The sequence below is a fragment of the Capra hircus genome, chromosome 17 (assembly GCF_001704415.2).
Source record: "Capra hircus breed San Clemente chromosome 17, ASM170441v1, whole genome shotgun sequence".
In the NCBI taxonomy this organism is placed as follows: Eukaryota; Metazoa; Chordata; class Mammalia; order Artiodactyla; family Bovidae; genus Capra; species Capra hircus.
This window is the reverse complement of record NC_030824.1, coordinates 31,281,419-31,299,835: the sequence shown is the minus strand read 5'-3', so window position 1 is coordinate 31,299,835 and position 18,417 is coordinate 31,281,419. Positions and strand designations below refer to the sequence as shown.

Here is an 18,417-nt window from a genome sequence, read left to right as displayed (position 1 = left end):
AGTAACACTATTTAAATGATTAAAATGACATATTTTATGTGATACACATGAGCATATCCACAATTTCTTTAAAAATGTATTTTCAGAGAAACTTATCAAGACTTTTGTTTGTTTTAGGGGTTTTGAGTTTTTTGGCAAAATTCAGGACTTCAATAAAAAAAAGTAGTAACTCCACTTTGCCCAAAAAAGAACCCATGTTGGGGGCAAAGGAAGTTAAGTTTGATGACTGAACTACACCACTGATTAACTTGGAATCAATCTCTTTTCTATACTAAGCCTGCAATTAAGTGATAGAGGTATGGGTGAAAGAACTAGGAAGATATGAAGACATGGTAAACAAAGGTTAATAAAATATTTGAAATCTTTTTAAAATTTTTTTATTTTATTTTTTATTTTACTTCAAATCTTTCCCCCCTCCCACCTCCCTCCCCATCCCATCCCTCTGGGTCATCCCCGTGTACCAGCCCCAAGCACCCTGTCTCATGCATCGAACCTGGACTGGCAATCCATTTCATATATGATAATATACATGTTTCAATGCCATTCTCCCAAATCATCCCACCCTCTCCCTCTCCCACAGAGTCCAAAAGACTGTTCTATATATCTGGGTCCCTTTTGCTGTCTCACATATAGGGTTATCGTTACCATCTTTCTAATTCCATATATACGCATTAATATACTGTATTGGTGTTTTCCTTCCTGGCTTACTTCACTCTGTAAAATAAGCTCCAGTTTCATCTATCTCATTAGAACTGATTCAAATGTATTCTTTTTAATGGATGAGTAATACTCCATTGTGCATATGTACCACAGCTTTCTTATCCATTCATCTGCTGATGGACATCTAGGTTGCTTCCACGTCCTGGCTATTATAAACAGTGCTGCCATGAACACTGAGGTACACGTGTCTCTTTCAATTCTGGTTTCCTTGGTGTGTACGCCCAGCAGTGGGATTGCTGGGTCATATGGCAGTTCTAGTTCAAGTTTTTTAAGGAATCTCCACACTGTTCTCCATAGTGGCTGTACAAGTTTGCATTCCCACCAACAGTATAAGAAGGTTCCCTTTTCTCCACACCCTCTCCAGCATTTATTGTTTGTAGACTTTTGGATTGCAGCCATTCTGACTGGCGTGAGATGGTACCTCATTGTGGTTTTGATTTGCATTTCTCTGATAATGAGTGATGTTGAGCATCTTTTCGTGTGTTTGTTAGCCATCTGTATGTCTTCTTTGGAGAAATGCCTGTTTAGTTCTTTGGCCCATTTTTTGATTGGGTCATTTATTTTTCTGGAATTGAGCTGCAGGAGTTGCTTGTATGTTTTTGAGATTAATTATTTGTCTGTTGCTTCATTTGCTATTATTTTCTCCCATTCTGAAGGCTGTCTTTTAACCTTGCTTATAGTTTCCTTGCTTATAGTTCTTATTTTATATTGGAGTGTACTTGATTAACAATATTGTGTTAGCTTCAGGTGTGCAGCCAAACGTTTTAGTTATACTTACACATTTACCTACTCTTTTTCAAATCCTTTTCTCATTTAGGTTATTACAAAATACTGACCAGAGTTCCCTGTGCTATACGGTAGGTTCGTCTTGTTTATCCATTTAATATATGTGCTCAGTCACTCAGTCATGTCTGACTCTTTGTGACCCCGTGGACTGTAGCTCACCAGGCTCCTCTGTCCATGGAATTTTCCAGGCAAGAATACTGGAATGGTTGCCACTTCCTACTCCAGGGGATCTTTCCAGCTCAGGGATCAAACTCTTGTCTCTGTGTCTCCTGCATTGCAGGTGGATTCTTTACCACCAGCACCACCCGGGAAGTCCAATTTTACATGTAATAGTGTGTATATATTCAGCCCCAAATTCCTAATTTATCTTCCATCCTTCATCCCTGGTAACCTGAAGTCAGTTCTGAAGAGTCAATTATACCGACATTTTCTTTCACCCAGAATTATTCCATTTTTATTTTACTCCTGGTCATAAATTAGAGGGTATCCCCATTGTGCCAGCCCAGTCTTCATATACATATGGACAAAGTGGGAGAAAGAGAAAGATGCTCACTCAGGTACAATTCTGCCTATTTGTCTTCCAAAAACTTACTGGACACAAACCACATAATCAATATCGTTCAGTTGCTAAGTCATGTTCGACTCTTTGCAGTCCCATAGACTGCAGCACGCCACGCTTCCCTGTCTTTCACTATTTCGCAGAGTTTGCTCAAACTCATAAACTATGCAATCAACACAGAGGTTATAAGAAACTCACTAAATGTCACCCCTATTCTTAGTTTATAATCTATGGAAGATGAGTACACAAGAGGTTGGTGATAACAGGCAGAACAGCGAACTATGAGTTCTATAAAAAGGTCATATTTGCTGACTACAATGCATCTCAAAACCAAAATGGATTTCTTGAATGTCCAAGTTGAGGAAAAAACTTAGAAAATCATACGGTACAGGGTCTCCTGGCCTTTTTTTCCCCTTCAGCTTCACACATGAAGGTATGCCAGAATCCAATGTGCTACATCAAAGGCCCTCAAACACTGTGACTTAGAAAAAGGCCCCCAAGGAGTTTTAATATGTATGACCCACCATCCTACTCTGCTCATGAGAAATGTTCAATTTTCATTCCATAAGTGGGAAAACAAAGCCAACCTACCTCAGAATAGGTTAAAAGAGATGCCCCAAATCACCATCAGGCTTCATGGCATGGTTCTGTGATCCCACACTGACCTCACCCTTTCTCTCCCTTTCTTTAACAGCCCTTTTCCACACTCAAAAATATAAAAACTCTGGTCCTTGCTAAGCTTGACATGTATGAGTAATAATTCCCAGACATCCTCAGGAATACTGCTACAGGGCATCACATTTACCTGTAAAGCATAAATGCAACAACAAGCGGGAAACCAAGCTCTGTGGAAAGGTGGATTCTCAGAGGTTGGCTCACTCACTGGGTAGTTGAGTGAAAAAGACAAATCAGCTTTTGCAATTCAGAAAGCAATTCGAATTCAGCAAAATTACAAATGACATCAAGTGTTTGAGGGTTACCCTGGGAGAGTCAAAAGTTTGAAAGTCAAATCTATAAAAACCAAGCCTCCTCAGGCAGCTGCTGCCAGAAATTCAACTACTAGCACATCTGCTTCTTTGAAATGGCACTCATAACATGATGTTCCAAGATAAACAAAGATATTTTTAAAATTTAAGCTCCTTAATTTTTAAAGTGACATAGCTGTTTTTAAACTCTGAGTTTAAATTCTTTAAATTGTCTTCTGGCAACTTCAGCCTTTCTATGTACACATGCATTTGTGTATAAGACACAAATATTTAACCGTCTTTCAAAAAGAGAAGTAGGTAACAGTTATCAATAAGACTTGGTCTGAATAGTTAAAAACCTGTTAGCTCTTTCTACACTTGATGCCAGCCTTTCACAAAAGTCCAGAAAGTTAGAAAGAGATAAGGAGAAACAGGGAAGTAGGGCATTTGTGTTGTAAGAACACCATTAGGCTTCTGAGTCTACATAGTGTGAACATTTAATTACTATAGTCTCTAAATCCTTCTAAATTGTTCTGTCAAAGGACAGCATATAGCCTGGCTTTCAACTATTAATCTCAATGTAATTTCAGAACGTCCTGATAATCTTAGACTAAACCCGCAAAGATGACAACCAGAAGTGATGCAGACTCACTTTAGGCCAACCTATTGGTTCTCTGTGATATTTCTTTTTTAACAAGTTAAACTCACAAAAAATGATTAATGAAAAGACTACCTGCAGCATAACGAACACAATATACCTAAATGTTCACAGTCCTCAGTAACACGAATTGAAGAATGGTTGTTCCAAAAACAGTTTAACAATCCAGATTTTCATTCCCATTAAGCTTTTTTTTTCTTACAGAACTAAAAATTAAAATATACGCAGACAAAAAATTTACTAAATGTAGTCTCCTATATAATGTAAAATAAAAAAAAAAATGTCAATAGTCTGATAAGCTTTCAAGTCCACGGTTCACGACAAGAAAGCACCAGTTGTCTGCAGGTATCAAATCTTACCTAGTTGTCATAGATACCCACAAGCCACCGGACAGGGTTCCGCAGGCTCTTTCTGAGGTCAGGCCACCTTGCCCTGCACTTCTGTGACCACATTTTCCCAAGCTGAGTCCTGAGCGCTTCTACCACTGTGTGTGTGTGTGTCTACAAAAGGCAGTGAGTGGCTGAGCACAGAAGCCTCTTCTGTCAGTGTCCCTAAACTTGCCCTTTGTATACAAGGGCCCCCGCATTCCTGCTGTGCGTCAGAACTGCCCAGTGGAATGCAACTCCTCAGTACTGGAATGTAAACTTTTTCATGTCAGGCTACATCCACACAGCCATCAAACTGAGCCTACACTGGTGGGCAGTCCTAATTTACAGAATGTTTGAATATGTGATTCTCTGATACCGATTCTTCATATATTCATTTCTAAAAAATGAAGACAGTTGCTAAAATGTTCTTTCCTCCTTAAAAATCTAAGTAAATGACTGGCCTGATGCTCCTAAACCAAAACCAATAATATCCATGTAGGACTTACCAAAAATACTCACATGAAAAACTGTCTTTAGATAGCAGAACAGCAATAAACAGTTAAGAAAAAGAAAAATCCAACAAGTAACTGCTGATGCAATCAATTCCATTCTCAAAAATCAGTGGACTCTACAGCAATACATTTTAACAGAAGAGCAAAATGGTTTGAAAGGCATCACTTAATCTCTTAAAAAATATTTTGTCCTCACTCGTTAGTTTAACAAACAAGCCCCCCCCCCAAAAAAAAACAAGTAACAGTTATTTATACTAAAAACATACACACACCAAGTACACACTAAAGTTGTGTGTGTCTAAATTACAAACGGTTCTTAAAGTGTAGCTTGGAACAAGCTATTTCAGAAGTAACTGTTTGGGAAAATGAAACTGGCAGTTTCTTTGGAGGCTCATTTAGAAGTATTCTAATAATCATCACCCTGCACAGATGAACAGAGGTTTGCTTCTCTGCAGAACGAATCTCCACATTTAACCTTTGCTTATAAAAATAGAGTGCAAAAAAAAAAAAAAAAAAAAAAACTGTTAGGGGAAGGCCTCAGAGCCACGTTTTATGTTTTCCCCACTCTGTACCCCGTGGTCTATTCAACTATAGAAGAACTAGACATCTGCTACTTAACGCTATGAACATTTTGATCCCTTAAAATAAAATCTAACCTGCACTGTCTTCAGTACCTCTGAAGCACCAGCGCTGCCTCCTCCTAGAGGAGCCGGGTCTCTGCGGCCACCAGCTCACCCCATCGCCCGTGTTTTCTCTCCCTGGGTGCACCGGGCTGCAGCCTGTGTGGGGAGCCGGCATTCCTCTCGCGGCCAATTTCCTGCTTCAGTGACCCACCCACCCCTCCTGGCTGCGGTTCAGAGTTACGCATGCTGTGCAAGCGGGCACTGTTTCCGCATACCAGCCTCATGACCACAGCAGCTGCCTGACAGGCACGCCTTATCAATTTCTATTAATTCATTATCCACTCTTGTAAGTCAAGAGCAAGTAGGGAAATCTGCAATGTCTGTTCTCCTCTGAGTCTTCAAGGTCAAATGCTTAGATGTGCCGAGTAGGGCGATTTTGTTACTGACATTTACCCAACCTGTACTACACACACTACTCTCAACCACCAAAGGGATGCTGAATTGTACACCTGGCTGGTACAATTATCCTGGAAAAGATGAGCATAAATCTACATCCAAACAACATGGGAAAAGTTGAAAGTGGCTGCTTTTGCCCTTATTTTTCCCTTATAGAGAAAAAAGGTGGCTCTTACCTTGCTGTATGGGGGTGAAGAGAGCAAGCAGCTTTTGTCTCCTGCCACAATGTACCCAGCAAAGGACTGAAGAGTGATGATGACTACACTTTGGTGGGGTCTGTGTCCTCGTGACCAGCTGCTGGAGGACAGCTCAGCTAAACTGATCTGCTGCTATCAGTCTACTCAATGCCATCAGTGGCATGAACGGGTCTCTGCTGATCACAGGGCTTTGCGCACAGATGGCAGCTGATCAGTTTGTATAAAAGTTATGGTCCATATAGCTCTCCCTTCAGCTTCTGGATGCACGCCTTATCCAAAATGCCTTTGTTACAGGGTGCTCCTTGTTTCATTGCACAAAGCTTGCCGTGGAGAAGTTGAAGAGGCAAGGAAGCTCTCAGCTCTGAAGTCTTATTTTTATAAAATTCATTACAAGTAAAATAAATAAGTTAAGAAAAAACTGAGGACTTAGTTGGCAGTTCAAGGGTTAAAACTGTTCTTTCACTGCTGGAGGCACAGGTTAAATCCATAGTCAGGAACTAGAACCCCACATGCCACACTGCGTGGCCTATTATATAAATAATTTTTTTAATTTTAAAAAAGAAATAGCTTAACAGACCTATGTAACTTGCTAATAAGAAAAATGGTAGATGAATTCAAATGAATTCAGATTGATCCTAACCAATAAGAACCTAAATTATCTCAAGAATCAAACATCTCAAGTAACTGCAACAAAACACCTGATATTCTTTTAAGGCTCATATAAATGGCACCAAAACCCAAGCCCAGCCTCCCCCAAATCTGGCACGTATCATAAAATATGCTGAAATAGCACACGTCTTTGTAAGATTGGACCTCAACAACAATTAGGGTCACTTGAATAGTACTGCATTCATGAAACTCTTGAAAGTTAAAAGAACACTTTTCCAAGAAAGGAAAAGCATATATTGACACATATGAGTAGTTTCTCACAAAGATATCAAGTAACAAAATGTCAATTTCTTGAATTCATATCAATGAAATGTGAGAATTTCTCACAAACCATACTTATCCTGTTTTTCCTTGTTTTATAAATAATTGTTCCTTCTAATTCTACCAACAGTAACCCTGGCAATACTGTTTAACTTATTTCAAATCTGCTCTTATAGAATGAAGTAGTTAAAAACTTATCACGTATCATCAAAAAATAAAATTCTTAGGAATACATTTAATGAAGGCTATGCATGAGCTGTACACTGAAAACACAAAAGGATACTTAATCCTACAAAGAAAAATAGTAAAAGACCTAAATCAATTCTGAGCTATACCATGTTCATGGTTTGGAAGGCTCAATATTAAGAGAGCAAACCCTCCCAAACCGATCCACAGATCCAACACTATTCTAATCAAACCCTAACACTGACAAGCTGATTTTAGAATTTATATGGAAAAGCAAAGACATAGAAAAGTTAAATAATTTTAATACAGAAAAAGGTGAGGGATTTACACTATGTGGTTTTTACTATAAAACCACAGGGTATTGGTATAAGAACTGACATGTTGGTCAACAGAACAAAAGAGAGTTCAGAAATAGACCTGAAACAAATACAGTCTAAGTAAAGTGTGAAGAGTCCCTCAGTCGTGTCCAATTCTTTGAGACCCCATGGACTACAGAGTCCATGGAATGCTCCAGGTCAGAATACTGGAGTAGGTAGCCTTTCTCTTCTCCAGGGAATCTTCCCAACCCAGGGATCAAACCCAGGTCCCTGACATTGCACGCAGATTCTTTACCAGCTGAGCCACAAGCGAAGCCCAAGAATACTGGAGTGGGTAACCTATCCCTTCTCCAGTGGATCTTCCTGACCCAGGAATCAAACTGGGGTCTCCTGCTTTGCAGGCAGATTCTTTATCAACTGAGCTATGAGGGAAGCCCAAAGATAGTCTACTGATTTTTTAATAAATATGCTAAGGTAACTTAGTGGATAAAAAATATTCTTTTCAATAAATGGTTCTGGAACAGACAAATATCAGTATCAAAAAAATATAAACAAAACCTCAACGCTTATCTTATATCATACATAAAATTAAATCAAAATGGATCTCAGGCCTAAATGGAACAGCTGAAACTTTTAAATCTCTACAAGAAAAACATGAGAACACCTTTATGACATCAAGTTAAGAAAAGATTTCTTAAACAGGACACCAAAAGTAGAAACCAGAAAAGAAAATACTGACATAAATGGACTTCATGAAGGTGAGAAAGTTTTTCCTTCTAAAACATATAGTTAAGAAAAAGCCAAGCCATGGACTGGAAGAAAATTTTTGCAAAACACATCCAAAGGAATTGTACCCAGAATATATAAAGAACATACTCCAAAGTAAGACAGTCAATTCAATTTTTTAGTGTGCAAAATCCAACTTAAAAATATGGTTTCAAACGGGTGAACTAACACTTCAAAGAAGATACATGAATGGCCAATTAACACATTAAAAATTCTCAACACCAGTCTTCAGAGAAACACATAATAAAACCACAGTGTAATTACCACCATATATATGCTGAAGTGGCTAAAATTAGAAAGACAGATAATACCAAGTGTTGCAGAAGATATGCAGTAACCAGAACTCTCAAACTGCTTGTGGGAGGGCTAAATGTTATAGCCGGTACGGAAAACAGTCAGCCGGTACGGAAAACAGTGTGACAGCTTCTTACAAAGTTAAACATACATTTGCTACATAACCCATCCATCCCACTCTCAGGATTTATTCAAGAAGTCATAAAAACACGTCCACACAAACAGATGTTCATGAATGTTGACAGAAGCCAAAAAGTGAGGCAACCCAAACCATCATTTTCAAACTGTGTTTTATAAAATATGAATACCATCTTGCTTATAAAATTCATAGGATTTATGAAATCTGGCATGCCTTTTATGTCAGAATTGGCAACACACTGCACGGCTTGCTTACAATAGTACATGAGATAATTTTACATTGGAATGAATAGTAAGGCAAAGTTATTTGTCAAAGCCTGTCCCTACAGCCTTCTGACCTGATAAGCATCTCTTTTTTTGCCTCTGTATTCTCCCTATTTACCTGCCCCTCCACCATATTCACTTCACCTCTGACATCCACCCATCTCAGTTCAGTTCAATTCAGTTTAGTCGCTCAGTTGAGTCTGACTCTTTGCGACCCCATGGACTGCAGCACACCAGGCCTCCCTGTCCATCACCAATTCCCAAAGTTTATTCAAACTCATGTCCATTGAGTCACTGATGCCATCCAACCATCTCATCCTCGGTCATCTCCTTCTCCTCCTGCCTTCAAATCTTTCCCAGCATCAGGGGTTTTTCCAGTGAGTCAGTTCTTCACATCAGGTGGCCAAAGTATTGGAGTTTCAGCTCCAACATCACTCCTTCCAATGAATATTCAGGGCTGATTTCCTTTAGGATGGACTAGTTGGATCTCCTTGCTGTCCAAGGGACTCTCAAGAGTCTTTTCCAACACCACAGCTCAAAAGCATCAATTTTTCAGCACTCTACTTTCTTTACAGTCCAACTCTCATATCCATTCATGACTACTGGAAAAATCATAGCTTTGACTAGACGGACCCTTGTGGGCAAAGCAACGTCTCTGCTCTTTAATATGCTGTCTAGGTTGGTCATAACTCTTCTTCCAAGGAGCAAGTGTCTTTTAATTTCATGGCTGCAGTCACCATCTGCAGTGATTTTGGAGCCTCAAAAAGTAAAGTCTCTCACTGTTTCCACTGTTTCCCCATCTATTTGCCATGAAATGAAGGGACCAGATGCCATGATCTTAGTTTTCTGAAACTAAACCACCCACCTCAACCCCTCTAAATTATGCTGTAGCTATCAAAGGCAGCACACTACCCGACATGCAAGTTCAAAGCATCTTTTGTTCCATCCTCTCCCTTCCCTGTAATTCCAGTCACTAAATTCCATCATTAGTCTTCCTAAACTACTCTCACATGCACCTCCTATCAAATTCTATTTCTATGAAAACGCTAGTCAGGTCCATAGAGATAGGGTTCCTGTCTCTGGTCCCAGCTTTACAGCATCTTCCAGGATCTCTTCATTCACTGATCATAAAACTGCAGTGTTTACTAGTTCCACAGTCATTAGCCCAATTACTCAGTTAAGATCTGGTTGACCACCTGCTTGTGAGCTTTGAAAAGAGAGGTTAAGGTCCAACCCAGATTGTGGGGACTGAAAGTCTCCAGGGTTAGGGCCTCAGTATAGTACTCATCCTAAGCCAAGTGAATCTAATAATTGGCCCAATTTGGTCAGTTATCGTTCACATTACTCCTAACCATCTTTATGGCCAAATGCATACTCAGTCGTGCCCGACCCTTTGTGGCCCCATGGACTGTAGCCCACCAGGCTCCTCTGTCCATGGTATTTCCCAGGGAAGAATACTGGAGTGGGTTGCCATTTCCTCCTCCAGGGGATCTTCCTAAACCAGGGATCAAACCCACATCTCCTGCATTGGCAGGCAGATTCTTTACAACCGAGCCACTTGGGAAGCCTCTTATTGCCAAATACAAGGACTCTAATCCGGGATCTTTTTCACTTTTTGTCTCACAAGCACTTTTTCTAAGAAAAGTTGAAACATACTGCTCAGGCTTGGATCATTATAAGGTAGCTCTTCTCCATATATCTGAAGGACCATGTGCGTCAGTCGCTCAGTCCTTTCCAACTCTTTGCAACCCCATGGGGTGTAGCCCACCAGGCTCCTCGTCCATGGGATTCTCCAGACAAGAATACTGGAATGGGTTGCCATTTCCTTCTCCAGAGGATCTTCCTGACCCAGGGATCAAACCCAGGTCTCCTGCACCTACGCTATACTCTGACACAGATAATAAAACCACTGCTTTAGCCACAATGATGCTTCCATACACAACATTAACTATATATGTGTATATATTGATATAGACACACATTAACTATATGTAAAATTAACATACAAAATTTTACTTAATGTGTATTGATATTACCTCAATTTTTTAAAAAGTTCACTTAAATAGGATAATGATTTAAAAACCCAGAAGAAGCTAATCGCAGATAACACTTCATTCTGCGCTTCCAAAATTATATAAGTTAAAATCCAAGATCATCAGATGACTAAGTGGTAAACTGAAATGGTCTCAAGATTCTGAATAATAATTATTATTTTAGACTATAAAAAGAACCACGGCAGTAAAAAACTTCTGATATATATACACATACACATGTAAATACACATATGCACACACATATCCCATATATGATTTAGACTGAATAAAATATTAATAGTTTTATTAATAGTGAAATAAAATATTAATAGTTTTCTTACTTGTAAAACTGAATTAAGTATGAATACTTAATGGTGGTTTTCTAAATGTACCCTTTTGAACTAAAAATATAATAATAAAATATAGGAAAATGTTGGACAGATTTTGAGAAATGCCTGAGTTTTTAAAATTACCTGAAAATGCCTAAGAAATAGCAAACTTATCTTAATGAAACTGACACATTAAGCAGCTTAAAGCTATAAAATGTAAAATAAGTCATCATAAAGTAAAAATTATCCTTAAATATCAGACTCACTCAAAAAATTTCAGATGAAGGCTAAACTAAGAACATCCAGTTATTTAATGTTTTTGTAGATCTGTAACACATGAATATTCAATACCAGAAATTATATATTTAATTGCAAAAATATCCAAGACCTATTAAGCCATACATGTGTGACAAAAGAAAGAAATATCTAAGAAAAGAAATCTTTTTTATTTTAAACTTTTCAATATTTTAATACATTTCAATATTCTAATCAGTAATAAATACTAAGCATATAGTTTTTAAAGCCACATTATACTTAATTAAATTTTAACGTAAAAAGGCAGTGATATACATGTCTAAGCTATATTTAAATTTATTTTAACTATTTCTTAATTCTTGAAGTACTTTTAAACAATTTTTAAAAGTACTGAAAAACAAAATGTGGTACATAGTATAGCATAAAGTCATTCTCTTTAACACTGAAATATACAGCTTTGCTGTCTATTTTATATAGGTACCTATATTTCATACACACAAGTTTACAGTCATAGTAATTTTATAGTCATAGTAAAATAAAACAGAGGGTCCCAGGACTGTGATTAATTAGAAATTGAATTTTAATAATGACATTCCTATTTTACGAAGTATAATTTGCTTCACCTATCAATTTCTCTCAGCGAGAGCCTTACTCTCACCATTTTCTCTCAGTGTTCCCAACACTGAAAGGGTATTTCTTTACACAAAACCAAATTGAGTTGCTCTGTATTTTAAGACACCATGAATTCATACAAGTGGAGCAGTAATTCACACACCCCTCCAAATCAACCCTTCCCCAGAACAACTGTGCACACACAAGGGGTGCGAGCTCCTTTGCCGTTAAGCAGTAAACAATTCCGACATTTTACAGAGAAAAACAATGTTGTATTTCATTGACACATATCAAACTTTGAAACCTTTATGAAGTATAATATCTACTTTTGCAAGAGAACCAAACATCACTGCCAACACGGACTTCCAGGGTGAAATCACATGCTTATTTATGCAAAGGTCCTAGATGACAAGCCCCCTGACTGAAGACTTTAAGCATCAGAGGCGCTAGAACATCAGCTCTATATACATAAACGCCAGAACGCTTCCCTTGAAGACCACTTACTCTGTTAGGACACCACCAATGCTGGTATTCCAAGGACCACAGAAGCCTGACTTTTATGCACAGCTCACCTGTGCACCTGTAGTTATAGCAACCAAATTCCCAACTTGACCCAGCCACAAGCTCCCTCTCCAGAGAACCATACTGCTCTGTGCATTGGGTATCACACTGGAATAGGGCCAAAACAAAGCTAAATCAATGCTAGCTTTCCAGGATGAAGATGCTGTGTCCTACAGCAGAGAGTACAGCCAATACCCAAAGGGGGAATGTTTTAGTATATCCCACTGTAGTTTTTAACATATTTCACTCTACCTTTAATTTAGACATCTACCTTATTTCAAATTTAACAAAGGATATATTTACATCAAGCACAACAAAACTCTGCCTTCAATAGCATTAACTCTAATCTAACCAAGTTCACATTTGTTTCAAGACGTGTTTGCTTTATTTGGAATTCTTTCCCAGCTTCCTTTAAAATCTTTAACATATATGTTTACCTTCTGTGTGTGTCCTGGGAATACCTGAACCTGAGTCACTCTCAAGTAGCACAGGCAGGAGTTACAGAGGATGTAAGGGCTGAGGACGGAGGCACAGGGCTGAGGAACAGAGGATCTGATAGAGAAAGCTAACAGGGAGAGAGTGAGGGAAACTAAAAGGGGCTGCTGGCTTCCTGCTCTAATCTTTCTCCCTGGGAGGATGAAAAGTGAAAGTGAAAGTCACTCAGTTGTGTCTGACTCTTTGTGACCCCATGGACTTCTCTGTTCATGGGATTCTCCTGGCAAGAATACTGGAGTGGGTTGCCATTCCTTTCTCCATGGGATCTTCCCAACCCAGGGATCAAACGTGGGTATCCCCACTACAGACAGATTCTTTACTCTCTGAGCCACCAGGGAAATCTCTTAGAAGGTTATTTGTATATCATTATTTTCAGGGACACAATGCATCTCAGAATAAGACAGATCTTAGGTTCCTGGGTGACTAGAAGTGGCCATATGACTCCACCTGGACAATGTGATGTGAAAGGAAACTTTGTTTCAAGGACAGAAGTTAACTTTTTGCTCAGCTACCTTTCCCCTGCTTCTGGCTCCCACTGCAGATGTAACGACTGGAGCTCAGCAGCCAGTCTGTGCCCTGAATGGATGCTGAGTACAAGAAAGCTATGAGCCAAGAAGATAGATGGGACCTGGGGCCATTCTGGCTGGTGATCTTCAGGATTCTTTCACAGGAGAGAAAAAAGCATCTCCTACTGCATTTATGTGATTGCTTTATGCAATCTAAATTACTAACTTCACTGCAATTAATACAGAGAGCAAACAATATACAGTAAGATGCCACCTGCCCTCTCCCCTCTTTCATATCCCAAAAGGATCGTGTGCTGCCCTCAGCCCAGGCTCCCTAGATGCCTTCCAACACAGTGCAGCCCCTTTCCCTCCTGACTTTTCTATACTAACCTGACTTTCAATAAATTATAGCTTGTTACAAGTGATTTCTCAGAGAGATTATGTTCTCATAGTATTGTTAAGCTCTTTTTTTAAGTGATTTTTAAAAGGGCACAATAAAAATAGAATCCTGAACCAATACGATTCAATGAATATTTATCAAATGCATGCTCTCGGCTAGGCCCTGCAGCAGTAAAGACGAATATACACAGCTGAGGCCTTTAAAGACTTTTGCAATTGAGAAAGCCTGTGGTTTTCACAGTGGGTGAGGAGGCATGAGGGGCTGGAGGGGAGGCGGCAACAGTGAGGTGGCCATTCCAGCAGAGAGTAGCAACTCAAGACCATCTCACTTAAGGAGGCTGGGTGTTGCCTGTTTGGCAGCTGAGTGTCATTTAAGCTCATTATGCAAGGGATCAACAAGAAGAGTCTGGACTTTTAAATGACAATATGGTTTCACTATGGAAGAATCTTGAGGGCAAGTAGGGAGCTGCACAGAGCAGGTGACAATAAAGGCATTGCTCGTGGGGATGAAGGCAGGGGACCTGGCAAATGTGGTCACTGCTAACTCTAAGGTGTTATTAGCTAAAAGGAAAAAAAAAAAAACTGTCAGAGGAGAAAAGAAAGGTCGGAGCTGAGACTCAAAGAAATTGCTTGAGTAGGTGACACGCTGTTTATAAAGCCATTAATGACAGAAGCAGCATTCCAGATATGGTATCTCCAATCCCAGGGCCTGGACACCCTGCTCCCCTCGGCTCCTCACCGTGTGCAAGAGTAACAATGCTCAGTAGCCCCCACATCCACCTGCCCCATGCCGGCCCTCAAACACTTGCTGGGCTGGGGAGGGACATAAAGGATCACATGACAGTGACCACTGATATCAAGTGGCACTCAACACTCCTTTTGTTTCACAAAGTCTCTCTTGCCCAAACTCCTCAGCACCCACCACTGTGCTTCACAACCACACCTGGACCTTGACTCTGATCGTGGGCCTATAAAAGGGTAAAGCGCTTTCACTCTTTCCAAAGCCAACACTTGCCCCGTCGTGGGCTTCACCCACTTCTGCCACAACTCCCCACCCTCTTGTATAAGCCCTCTCTACTGGGTTTCTCACATGGACACACAGACACACTCTGGCATCTGCTAAAGAGATACATCCCCCGCGACCCCTCAACTCCAGCCAAAACACCACTTCCTCCCTCCTCCCCACAGTGAAATTTCTGGAAATGATAAAACTTCTCTTTCACCAGTGCTTATCTCCACAAGTAGCCCCACCGCTTCACTGAGATGGGCTTACTCAGTGACCCAGGTCACCTGTGACCGTCATGTTGTTAACCACTTCCTCCCTCCTCCCCACAGTGAAATTTCTGGAAATGATAAAATTTCTCTTTCACTAGTGCTTATCTCCACAAGTAGCCCCACCGCTTCACTGAGATGGGCTTATTCAGTGACCCAGGTCACCTGTGACCGTCATGTTGTTAAATCCAAGGTCATTTTCCAGTCTCACCCTAGTGATGCTCCATGAAAAAGCAGACTAACAGACCACCTCCCTTCTCAAAATGCCATTATCCCTTGGCCTTGGTGACACACAGCAAGATCTCCATGTGTCAGCTCCGTGCTCCAGGCAGGCACCAGGAGGCTCAGTTACATTTGGAGGGTGGCTAAGACAGAAGATGCATATGGACAACTGCAGGGGAGCCACTCAGGACAGAGGTCAGCACAGAAGGGCCCACGCATACTAATTAAGCATCAAGTTCTCTCAGAGAGACATAACTAGCAGCCTAGGGTGATGGTTGATTTTGGCAGTTAGCTCCAGTCACTATGCTCATCACACTTGAGCACCGTTATGGTCAACAGGTTCACGTATTGCTGAAGCCTGGCTTGGAGAATTTTGAGCATTACTTTACTAGCGTGTGAGATGAGTGCAATTGTGCGGTAGTTTGAGCATTCTTTGGCATTGCCTTTCTTTGGGATTGGAATGAAAACTGACCTTTTCCAGTCCTGTGGCCACTGCTGAGTTTTCCCAATTTGCTGGCATACTGATATGTGCAGCACTTTCACAGCATCATCTTTCAGGATTTGAAACAGCTCAAGTGGAATTCCATCACCTCCACTACCTTTGTTCATAGTGTTGCTTTCTAAGGCCCACTTGACTTCACATTCCAGGATGTCTGGCTCTAGGTGAGTGATCACACCATCGTGATTATCTTGATTGTGAAGATCTTTCTTGAACAGTTCTTCTGTATATTATTGCCACCTCTTCTTAATATCTTCTGATTGCCAACATCAGCTGGATCATCAAAAAAGCAAGAGAGTTCCAGAAAAACATCTATTTCTGCTTTATTGACTATGCCAAAGCCTTTGACTGTGTGGATCACAAGAAACTGTGAAAAATTCTGAAAGAGATGGGAATACCAGACCACCTGACCTGCCTCTTGAGAAACCTATATGCAGGTCAGGAAGCAACAGTTAGAACTGGACATGGAACAACAGACTGGTTCCAAATAGAAAAAGGAGTACATCAAGGTTGTATATTGTCACCCTGCTTATTTAACTTACATGCAGAGTACATCATGAGAAACACTGGGCTGGAAAAAGCACAAGCTGGAATCAAGATTGCAGGGAGAAATATCAATAACCTCAGATATGCAGATGACACCACCCTTATGGCAGAAAGTGAAGAGGAACTAAAAAGCCTCTTGATGAAAGTGAAAGATGATAGTGAAAAAGTTGCCTTAAAGCTCAACATTCAGAAAACTAAGAAGGCAGCATCTGGTCCCATCACTTCATGGGAAATAGATGGAGAAACAGTGGAAACAGTGTCAGACTTTATTTTGGGGGACTCCCAAAATAAATGCAGATGGTGACTGCAGCCATGAAATTAAAAGACGCTTACTCCTTGGAAGAAAAGTTATGACCCACCTAGATAGCATATTCAAAAGCAGAGACATTACTTTGCCAACTAAGGTCCATCTAGTCAAGTCTATGGTTTTTCCAGTGGTCATGTATGGATGTGAAAGTTGGACTGTGAAGAAAGCTGAGTGCTGAAGAATTGATGCTTTTGAACTGTGGTGTTGGAGAAGACTCTTGAGAGTCCCTTGGACTGCAAGGAGATCCAACCAGTCCATTCTAAAGGAGATCATCCCTGCGTGTTCTTTGGAAGGAATGATGCTAAAGCTGAAACTCCAGTACTTTGGCCACCTCATGCGAAGAGTTGACTCATTGGAAAAGACTCTGATGCTGGGAGGGACTGGGGGCAGGAGGAGAAGGGGATGACAGAGGATGAGATGGCTGAATGGCATCAATGACTTGATGGACGTGAGTCTGAGTGAACTCTGGGAGTTGGTGCTGGACAGGGAGGCCTGGCGTGCTGCAGTTCATGGGGTCACAAAGAGTCAGACATGACTGAGCAACTGAACTGAACTGATGGTCAACAGGTATGTCAATTTTTTCACTGCTGCTGGGCTGGATGTGGGGGAAATAATCGTAGACGATGGAGGGAAAACAGTCAAGTCCCAGAGGACTGGCTGACACTCATACACACACACATGTGTCACGTGTACACACACACACACACACCTTTATGCCTATAGGTGTGTACTTTAATCCAATTATATCCAGTTATACATATGTTTATATGTACAGATCACATTTAAGCAAACAGAAGTACATTTCTATGACTCCTGCCTAACCAACTATTTCATTAACTGGCCAAATACAGGTCCCAATCACCTGCTCCTGAAGGTGATAAAAGAGCATGATAATCGAGTACACAAAACAATGCTTGAAATAGGTGGTTCTTATAACTTAATTAAAAGACGCTTGCTCCTTGGAGGGAAAGCTATGATCAACCTAGACAGCATATTAAAAAGCAGAGACATCACTTCGCCAACAAAGATTCTCATAGTCAAAACTACGGTTTTTCCAGTAGTCATGTACAGAGAGTTGGGCCATAAAGAAAGCTGAGTGCCAAAGAATTCAGGCTTTTGAATTGTGGTACTGTAGAAGACCCTTGAGAGTTCCTTGGAGAACAAGGAGATCAAGTCAGTCAATCCTAAAGGAAATCAGTCCTGAATATTCATTGGAAGGACTGATGCTGAAGTTGAAGCTCCAATACTTTGGCCACCTGATGTGAAGAGCCAACTCACTGGAAAAGACCGTGATGCTGGCAAAAGAAGAAGTGGGCACAGAGGATGAGATGGTTAGATGGTTAGACTCAGTGGACATGAGTTTGAACAAACACTGGGAGACAGTGGAGTGTTAGTTAGAATAGACTACACAACAGCAACAACATAACTTATTGGCCCTTCTAACTCTGTTGTCACCTACTCACTTTAGGTCATCTCAAATATCAAAGTCTTATAGTTTCTCTTGGAAGGGAGGGAGCAAAGAAGGGAGAAAGAAGGAAGGGACGATGTCTTCTTTTAAAGAAATACAAGAAACTTCTAAGAGTACTGGCTATAAAGAAAACTTCTGAGAAGCTTAAATCACC

At 40.3% G+C, this 18,417-nt stretch overlaps 1 protein-coding gene across 3 annotated transcripts in view; it reads right to left on the bottom strand.

Moving 5' to 3' along the window:
• Positions 1–18,417, bottom strand: part of RAPGEF2 (Rap guanine nucleotide exchange factor 2) — a 262,810-nt gene that overhangs the window by 132,568 nt on the left and 111,825 nt on the right. Inside the window, exon 1 of one of the 3 annotated variants that reach the window (XM_018061493.1) lies at positions 4,048–4,121. The exons of the other annotated variants lie outside the window; for them this stretch is intronic. Coding sequence (XP_017916982.1) covers positions 4,048–4,058 — 11 coding nt within the window. The 5' untranslated portion in view covers positions 4,059–4,121. Of the gene's footprint in view, positions 1–4,047; positions 4,122–18,417 lie in introns of those variants that run through there. 3 annotated transcript variants of the gene reach the window in all.